Genomic DNA, 9,928 nt, shown 5'->3' with positions numbered 1-9,928 from the left:
TGGAGTCCACTTGGCTCTCAGCAGCATCATCATCAGCTTCCCCTGTTTCCATGGCCTGTTGTTGGGATGTTGAGCTGCTAGACAGAAAATCCACTTTGTTACTTTACAAATGTTGAACACGGCAGCTGTGAAGCACAAATTTTAAACATTGCTTGCACATGCATTGTAATGTTTTGAGTCCTCACATTATGGAATTAGAAATTATGACAACACTTAAAATTAACAATCTTTCAGTCGTACAGGTTATCCAAGGAGGGTTAAAATCAAGGGCAACTGGACTTGGTTGAAGATACTTCAAGACCAGGATCTCCGATTGTGGCCAACATAGATAGAAGAAGTAGAAGCTCCTTTTGAGGAACAGCACCGAGCCACTGGTATAACTTTGTGGACTACACATGGGACCCAAGAAGTGCAGACCTTCACAGAACACATGAACTCTGTGGACAGTGACACCAAATTCACAGAGAGGATGTCAGCGACATCAGTTTGGCCATGTTGGACCGTGCCCTAGCATTGACGACAACAGGAGCCTCCACATTGGAGTATACCGGAAACCAACACACAGACCAAATTACTCTTTGACTGTCACCGAAGTTATCAGGACCCTGCACAACTAAGCTGATAATATACTAACAAGTAACCGAGCCCAAGAGAAGAGAACACCTGAAGGATAGACTTCACACAAGGGGGGTAGGTTTGTGTGTTATCCCCCCACCTACAATGCTATCCTTTTATCCCCGACGTTTGAACAAGCACTCACATTTGGCCTTGTGACAATGCCAAGGGACTGTCACTCAGACTTGGAATAAATCCACACTACTACATTTTACACAACAGTTTTAAAACAGCTCTTGATTTTAGCCCTCCTTGACAACACTTCCCTGTTTGGAGCCGCACATATATATAAATCAGCGTATATGTCCGCCAATAAATCACAAGGACCTGAAGTACAGATCAACTGTAAAATATCACACAAAGTTTATTGTTATGGGTTGAAGAAAATAAATATCTGCTGTTCTACTGGTAAATTATTTTTAAATTACCTTGAGCTGAGCTTGGCTTCATCAGTTTTTATCACTTCAGCGCCGTGGACGGAGAATCGGTGGTGGTGTCGTCGCTTCTCTGTAAAAGGTGGAACTCTTTCCTCTTCCCCTCTCCTCCTCCTCTCCTGTCTGCAAGAGTTTGTTCCCAAATTATTTTTAATTTAAATCAAATCTGATGCTAGTTTAATTTACTTAACTATCTCATATGAAACCTTAAATAGTGTCAGAGCCTTACAGAGCAGGGACATATACAGTATCTCAGAAAAGTGAGCACACCCCTCACATTTTTCTAAATATTTAATTATATCTTTTCATGTGACAACACTGAAGAAATTACACTTTACTAGAATGTAAAGAAGTGAGTATACAGCTTGTATAACAGTGTAAATTTGCTGTCCCCTAAAAATAACACATTACATTAATGTCACATGAAAAGATACATTTGATGGGTGATGGGTGTGCTCACTTGTCTGAGATACTGTATGTAGTATAAGAAGTGGATAATTCTGCAGTATCTACCTTCAGTCGGATGTAAAGGAGCGTCTTTTCTACGCCGGTGGACTTCATGCTCCTGTAGATCCCTCTGGTGTCAGCGTCTTCACTTTGAGCCGCTGGAGCCTCCTGCTCCTGTCGGACTTGAAGACGTGAAAACGTTTGTCGTCTCCTGCCAGCTGAGGGAAAGTGGACCTCAGCAAGTCCAGGAAGTCCGCCTCCTGTAGGCCACGAGGACACTGCAATTCCTGCACCGGACATTTCTGAAACACTGAAACAGACAAAAGATTCACCAAGATTTACAGATTACCTCTTAACAACCTCCATCCAGCGAGTCACACTGTGGCCCCCCTGATGGACTTCAACACAGCCACAGCAACACAAACCCTCCCTCACCAGGAAACATGCCCGAATCTGTTCCCCTTGGTTTCTATCTATTTTTAGGGGCATTTGTGAGTGAAATACTCGCACTGTAGAGCCCTGTTGAGGTGGGTGTCGAGGATGCCATCATCTACCTGCTCCAGCGAGCCCACACTCACTTGGACAAGGCTGGTAACACTGAGGATCATGTTCTTTGATTCCTCCACTGCTTTTAACACAGTCTGCCTATTCTACTGCCGGAGAAGCGCCAAAAGATGCAGGCAGATACCTCCTAGGTTACTGACTACCTGATGGACAGACACCAGATTGTGCGACGGAGGGGATCTGAGCGGTGGCATTAGCTCAATCAGTGGGAATCTGGCTTGAGTCCAGCATGGACCACTGGGCCTCGCTGAGGAGCCAAAGGTGATGTAAAAGAAAATGTGATTCATGAGACCACGCCACCTTCTTCCATTGCTCCGTGGTCCAGTATTTTAGCCTTCGCTCCCCACATGCATCAGTGAGCCTTGGTCTGTAATGACCCTGTCGCCAGTTCACCGCTTTTCCTTCCGTGGACCTCTTTTGACAGGTACTGACCACTGCAGATTATTTTGGAGATGCTCTGACCCAGTTATCTAGCCATCAGAACTTGTCCCAAGTTGCTCAAATCTTTACACCTAACGCCCACTTTTCCTGCTTCTAACACATCAACTTTGAGGACACAATGTTCACTTTCTGCCTAATATATGCCACCCTCTGACACGTGCCATGGTAACGAGATAATCAGTGTCTTTCACTTCACCTGTCAGCGGTCATAAGGTTGTGTTTTATTTATTCATTTTATTTTAATTGTTAATATTTTTTTTTTATGGGGTTGATTGTTCTTATGTAGTTTGTATGATGCTTTAGCAATATTGTTGTTACACATTCATGCCAATAAAGCTAATTTGAATAATGTTATGGCTGATGGGTGTCTATGTGTTTTCTTTTTTTTAAACCTCATGCGTGTTTTGTGTAAGTTGTTCTATCTATCTTCCAACATGCATTTAGTCCATTCATAAATGCATCTTTTAAATTCACCATTTTTTGAGAGGACGTCGGACTGGGAATCGTCCAGCATGCACACTTTGAGGAAGTGGTGAGTCGGTCCTTCACCCAGGCGAGGTCTGCCACGCCTCCTCTTCCCAGACGAACTGCTGGGAGATGATAACCTGAAACATGAATATTTAGTTAATACACAATATCTGATTATCCTGGATGACTTTACGTGTTATTTAAAAAAACTGATTTAAATTGGAAGTTTTACCAAGAACTTTGGCATAAAATTTTGCTGAAATAAAAAAAAATTCTGAAATACAAACTGATTTGCTCAGATCTGTGAGCAAAAATATTTAGTTACCAGGAGCACGTTTGGGTTTCATCAGCCGACATGGTGGCGGAGCTGGGTGGAGAGTCTTTAGTGGCATCATCTGGCCTCTGTACAGGATGAAGGTCTTTGCCGCTGGTCTGGGGATCCTCTCCTGTCTGTAACAGGTTTGTTCCCCCCAAAAAAAGAGACCGATCTCTGCATCAAACTGCCCCACCCGTGATATTAAAACGACTAGCCAAACAGGCAATAAAAGGGGCAATGTTGCTGGTTAAAAGTGGTTAAAAAAAATAAAACATGACAGACGATGCTGTTTTTAATTCGAAGTACCTTCAGTCGGATGTAGAGGGCTGAGTGTCCTGCTCCGGTGAGCCTGATGCTCCTGTAGATCTCCTCTGGTGTCAGCGTCTTTGCTCTCAGAGACTGGAGCCTCCTGCTCCTGTCGGATGTGAAGAAGTCAAAATGTTTCTGAGCAGCTAGCTGAGGGAAGGTGGACCTCAGCAGGTCGAGGAAGTCCGCCTCCTGCAGTCCCAGAGGACACTGCAGCTCCTGCACCGGACATTTCTGAAACACTGAAACAGGGAAAAAATTATTGTGACGTTCAGTTAATCTTGAACTGAAGCCTCTGTGCAGATAAGTTATTAATTCAGTCAATAATCAATCATAACGTATAGGACTAATAATAAGTCTTTGAACTGTACCGCTTCTTGAGAGCATATCGGCTTGTGAGTGCTCCAGGATGCGGATCTTGAGATCGATGTGGTCCTGTGTGTCAATGATCCGAGGTCTGCCGAGCCTTCTCCTGTCAGACCGGCCTCTGGGGGAAAATGACCTGGAGGGTGAAGATTGTTAGCAGGTTAATAACAAAATAACTTCTTCTGACTTCATGTCTTTATGTTAAATATATACTACACGGCCAAAAGTATGTGAACACTGGAATATTACACCCACGTGTGGTTGTAGAACATTAAATATGTATTCTCCTGTTGATCAGCATTTCTCTTTTGTGTGTTTGAGGGAAGTAACTACTATAAATGTGATTATGGCACCGTTTCACCTCAACAATAAATTTATTCATTTTAGTACAGTTATAAACTCCTGGACTCTAATAGCTCCTGTGTTTCAGCAGGTTTTATGTTCATGTTCAAAACCTTCTGCACAATTCAGGCAGAAATCTCACCACAAATCCACACACACGTTCATCACCTCCGATGAAGTGCACCTCACCGTCCTAAACAGAGCAATGTTGCGCCTCAGTTTTTAGATGTTTATATTGCAAAACTCTACCAGCTCCTTTACTGTGCGAGAAAAGTGATGTTTGGCGTGACAGCGTGTGGAAAGTGTAAATTGTGCGAGTCTCTGGCTCAATATGTGAGAGTTGGCAGCTCTGCTACCGTGAGAGTTTTCAACTCTATGGGAAATATTGTCCCGTTTTAATGTTGGGGGATCCCATGGCACGATATCTTGACACACCCCTCGTAAATAGCTAATAACATCCAGCCAACAACTTGTTGACCACAGGGGTGTCCACATACTTTTGGTTTGGCAGTATGAGTGGGCTGAAGCAGGATTTGAGACCTTGATTTTATTTGATAATCTGGGTCCTTCAGATCTTCTCGTCTCTTTCTGGAGCTAGTTGCCGGTTGTGCTGACAGCTGCTGCTCTTCGTCGTCACCCTCTTCATCATCATCATCATCAAACCACATGAGGCCCAGGCTCCCAGTGTCCTCCACACCTGGACACAGATGGAGTCAAACATCTCAAGTCCCATTTTGAATTTAATACTGGGTGTATGATGGCTGAGAAACACAACTACATTATCTGCATAATATGACATACATCATGAATAGATTCATTGATTGGGCCTATAAAAATATTCACTTTCATGTTATTCTTTAAAAAAAAACAAAAAAAACGTAAATGATTAATCAACAATCAAAATGTTTTCCAATTAATTTACTGTCAATCAACTAACTGATTAATTGACTAACTGCTTTGGCAGTAAATTTCTTCATATTTATGTGCATATAATTTACAAATGTAATGTTTTTGGTATTTTTAAAAACTTAATTTGCCTATCACCATCTACAAATAAGGTGCAACGTATTACATAACTCTGGGCTCGGGTCATACCATGGTTTTTGAGTCACGGATTGGATCTTCTTTTCGGATCAGGTCCTTAGGATCAATTACGTTACACACCACTAATGTTTAACCCAAAAAACAAAATAAAACATAAATGTAAGTAAGGTAAAAAAAAAACTAAGAAAAACTATAAATTCTCAACTTCTGCTGATACACATTTTACAACTACTACTACTACGCTTTCACTTTGAATTTTAAAATCTGATATATTGGCCAAAATTATTTTTTCTTCTTTTCAGAAACACATAACAAACAAAAATGATCTTGTTATAAGACTGCAATTAGCTCACATCTGCCAATAATATCGGTTCAGCTCAATTTACCACCTGCACTTCAACCCCTTTCAGCACTTTCATTGCAAATTTATTCAGTGCTTTCACTTAAATAGAAGCTTTAACTTCTTTCACTTTCATTTGAACTTCTTTCAGCAATTATATTTCAACATCCACTCTTTCAGTATTTCAATGATTTCCAACACTTAAACTGCAAATTTTTAGCAGCGAGCAACGTCATGCAGCTCTTAATAACTTTAATTGGTTTCTTGTAAAGACCCACATACCTGACTGATGTGTGCGCCGCCGCCGCCGCTGCTCCTCCTCCTCCTCCTCTTCTTCCACCTCAGGGCCTTCAACATCTGGGTTCAGGGCTTCATGTGGTCAAGCACAAGTAAAAGAAAGTCAGTTAATATGAGTGTTTTCATAGCAGCTTTTATCAGATATGCAACACTGTTATTTCAGGATTTCTGGAAAACCAAAGGTCCCTGAAATCAAAGTCCCGCATAACGTTAGTGTAACAAAACTGACAAAAAGGCCCCATGAACCAAATGTTAAAACCGACTTCATTTACAACATTAAATATAACTTTTTGTATGCCGATTTTTAAGTGATATCGTGAAAACATGTGTACGCTTCGACTTTATGTCCTCCGCAGTCTGCACGTTTGTCAGCGGGCAAATAAACTTTAAATTAGCAGTTTTTTAAACAAAGTTCCGCATCTTAAAAGAACAAAGCGTGCCATTTATTACTGCGTTAACTCAGCCACTTACCTCTTTTCTCTAGTTTGACCCGAGGCTGCAGGAGAACCTCCAGCTGCCTCCTCTGCCGGTCGATCTCCCGTCTGAAGCCCGAAGCCTCCTCCTCGTACCCGGCTACGGTTCTCTCTACCACCGCTAAGATTTCCTGCGCGGCTGTTGTCAGTTTCTCGGTGACGATTCCTCTCAGGATCTCCGTCTTGGACATGTTATTGAGGCTGTCGAGGTTCTCCGAGCTGCCGCTGTTCCCGTTCATCCAGTAAAGCATCTTTAATTTGTTCTCGCAGCTCTAATTTTACGTACGAGTACCTGTGCACATTTGCACGAACGTTGTTGTTCCGGGTTTGGGTGCCTCAGCAAATGTTGTCCGACGACACACACAAACATAAAGCGGAAATAGCAGAAACAGATCACAATTTATGGCCCAATCCAAATGTCCCCCCTAAGCCCTAAACCCTGAACCCTTACAGACTTTACTGACGTCACTTGCAAAGTGATTGAGTCCAAGAGGCTGCAAGGGCTCAAAATGCTGTAAACAGGAACGGGACAGCACTTTGCCACTTTATCACGTTACCTTGACGACGCTGAAACACGTTGCACACTTTTTATTTTATGTTTTTGCCTGATTTTTTTAAGTCCTGCAGGCTCTCGCCCTACAGAGTGGAGGAGAGGTAAATATCAATCTACATTTGTCAATAATCAATGCATTATTGTTGGTCAAAACAGCACCATTAATCAAAAACTAAAATAAATGGTTGAGTAAATTAAGTGTGCAATAAGGTGATTGTATTCTTCTGACTTCATGTGTCATCTTAAATCTATGTTAAGAAAAATTCTAATAATTTTAGCATCAGCGTTGGTTTCCATGCTTGTTTGTTTACCGTTCTTCTTCTTCTCCTATAAGGCGGATTTGCTGTGATGTTTTTCTCGCTTCCCTTTTATAAATCATCCAAGATCAAATGTGGACCCTCATGTGCATCAGGCTCCACAATGGACTGTGATGGGGCTTTAAAGTCAAGATGCTTTGCTCCAAAGAGCTAAAAACACATCGGAGCACGACAGTGTTGGTTGGCATTTGCAACTTGCTGGTAACTAGTTATTTATTATACTAACGCTTATGATATCCCATTAAAATGACCACCTGTTTGAATGTAAACAGGGACATGACTTCATGTAAAGTCCAGTGTTTCCTGTTTTCACAGTTCAGTGTGGCCGCCAGAGTTTAATCTGTTTCCTAATGAAGCGAAAACATTCTCAAACTTCTCATTATAACATACAATGTCATTGTTTTCCGCCATTGATTTGGGAAAGTATCTGTCAAACAACCTAAATTGAAAGTGCCATATGTCTTTGTTATTTAGTATATATAAATAAGATATTAAATCAATATAAATAAGTTATTTAAGGACTTTTAAAAAGTTACTAAGTAACTTTTACTTTTACTTGAGTAGATTTTTATACCGGTAGTTTTACTTGTACTGAAGTAAAAGCTCATCAAAGTAATCATACTTTTACTTAAGTAGAATATTTTCCTCCACAGTAACTAAAGCCTTTTGTATTTGTTTTAAAATAAACTCTGTATTTCTACCTCGTTTCCAAATAGCCCCATCATCTGCAAATACAGACTGCCCAATCCCTCTCTCCAATATTACTAAATATATCGTTTATCATTATATTAAAAAAGACTGGACTTATGACACTTCCTTGAGGGGTACCATTTTCTATTTTAACACATTTTGATCTACATCCACTCACTTGCACTTGAATTGTTCTATTCATTAAGAAATCTTTAATCCAATTAAACAATCTACCTCTAATTCCTAGATCATAAATTTTAATCATCAGTCCTTCCTTCCACAAGCAGTCATAAGCTTTCTCAATATCTAAAAATACAATTACCACTACTTCTTTATTATTAAATGCCTTCTTGATATCTTGATCTAAAACTAACTCCATTGTTGATCTTCTGTCTCTACAACCATTTTGAAATTCAGTGAAGTGAACTTGTTTTCATTCTTTCCATGATTTTGCACTGATGTTAATGCAATAGGCCGATACGAGCTGTTAGACAGAAAATCAGTCAACGAGTGTTTTGTCATCAAACACATCAGTAGATCAATTAGTTCCACCTGTTGAAATTTTGTTGATTTTGTTAAAGCAATAAAAGAGCAGCCATGTGGATTAAACAAGTTTGCCCATTTATACTCCTGCGTAGGGTCTACGTGGCTCCGCTCTTGTTAAAGTAAAATCTGTCTGGCACAATATGGTATCCTCATACTCATAACAGGCTGCCGGGTAGGAAAGGTTTAAAAAAAAAAAAGAAAACAAAAAGAAAGGATTAGCACATGCAGGTAGCAGGGATTGCCTGAGCTACAGAGAGCTGAGGGGAGTAAAAAATGTTTTGCAGTGAAAAAGTAGCTGCCTGCTCTCATCCAGCCAATCCGCAGTCCCTCCTTACCGGCCTGCTGCTCCTCCTCTCAAGGAGTAGATTTTAATGATCATCATCACTGTAAAAACTTACTTGGATCTAAAAAATTAGGCAACAATTTCCAACCACTTTTTGTTAGTTTTTTTTAAGTTGGGAAAACTCAGTAGGCTACTAAACATTTTAGTGTAGTAAAATATTAAGTAGAGTCTACAAAAAAAGTGCCAAAAAATTTAGTTCAACCATTGTCATGATGGACAGTGTTATAACCACAAACTTAATTAAAATAAGTTATATTTAAAAGAAAAATTTGAATCAATTCATGTACTTATTTTCATTAAATGTTTTCTTTTTTTCTGTTATAAAAGTGCAATTTACTTCAAAAAATTTGTTAGCATTGGCATAAATTTAAGAAAGAAAAGAGAGGTATTGGTTTCCAACATTTATTAAACAGCCATTAATTGACACAATCTTCTGACTTACGTGTAGTAGAACCTTCACAGTACAGCACCTTTTCTTTGTATACACAGTAATTTTGGAGGGACAAATTCTACTGTTTGCTGCCTCATGCATCATTTTCCTCATTGAATGTCCGAAACCCCTTTTTTCTCACCAGGCACAGCTCCAGTTTTGGTCTTCCGTCAGATTTAATCTTAAATTGCTGCTGTAGTGGTAGTTTAGTAAAAGTATTTATTATAACTAAAAACTCCAAATCAGCTAAAGTTGCTAACAGCTCCCGTTAATTCATCTGAATGACATTGGTCGCATGCTGTGATTAGAGGGCAGCCTGGCTTCCCTTGGCCTCTGGGAGAAAACACCACTAAAAAATATAAGCTTTTTCTTCAGATTAAGATAATGATTCAACATCACATCTTCTTTCGAGACCAAAAAACTGCAAATGTGTGTTCAAATCCACACACAACACAGAGCAATTTCAATAAATAACATAATACAAATTAACCAACCTACTGTAACAACCTAAATAATAATAATATTTTATGTACAGATATTTAACATAATAAATCCACTAATATTTACATTGTATAAAGTAACATTAGTGTGTGGCT

The 9,928-nt window shown here is 39.9% G+C and overlaps 1 protein-coding gene across 1 annotated transcript; it reads right to left on the bottom strand.

Annotated features, from left to right (window-relative positions):
- Nucleotides 1-1,154: 1,154 nt before the first annotated feature.
- On the bottom strand, nt 1,155-6,784 carry LOC119904807. Its single transcript, XM_038721489.1, has 9 exons — nt 6,452-6,784; nt 5,966-6,052; nt 4,840-4,996; nt 3,963-4,093; nt 3,592-3,833; nt 3,295-3,419; nt 2,976-3,106; nt 1,563-1,806; nt 1,155-1,172 (listed from the first exon to the last, which is right to left on the bottom strand). The coding sequence occupies exons 1-8, from the start codon at nt 6,702-6,704 to the stop codon at nt 1,607-1,609; spliced, it is 1,326 nt and encodes a 441-aa protein (XP_038577417.1). The 5' UTR covers nt 6,705-6,784; the 3' UTR covers nt 1,155-1,172; nt 1,563-1,606.
- Nucleotides 6,785-9,928: the final 3,144 nt, after the last annotated feature.

This window comes from Micropterus salmoides, unplaced genomic scaffold, assembly GCF_014851395.1.
Source record: "Micropterus salmoides isolate LMB-PRFRI ecotype aquatic unplaced genomic scaffold, ASM1485139v1 Ms_hic_scaffold_1552, whole genome shotgun sequence".
Lineage (NCBI taxonomy): Eukaryota > Metazoa > Chordata > Actinopteri > Centrarchiformes > Centrarchidae > Micropterus > Micropterus salmoides.
The sequence above is the reverse complement of the archived record's forward strand: the minus strand, read 5'-3'. Positions and strand labels throughout refer to the sequence as shown.

What these genes read in the sequence shown, in the direction of transcription:
- LOC119904807 (XM_038721489.1), bottom strand. Translation starts at nt 6,704, where the DNA reads ATGCTTTACTGGATGAACGGGAACAGCGGCAGCTCGGAGAACCTCGAC. An exon ending in GATTATCAAATAAAATCAAG is followed by an intron (nt 4,094 to 4,839) that starts GTCTCAAATCCT and finishes TTCACCCTCCAG; the next exon opens with GTCATTTTCCCCCAGAGGCC. An exon ending in CCCTCTACATCCGACTGAAG is followed by an intron (nt 3,420 to 3,591) that starts GTACTTCGAATT and finishes AACCTGTTACAG; the next exon opens with ACAGGAGAGGATCCCCAGAC.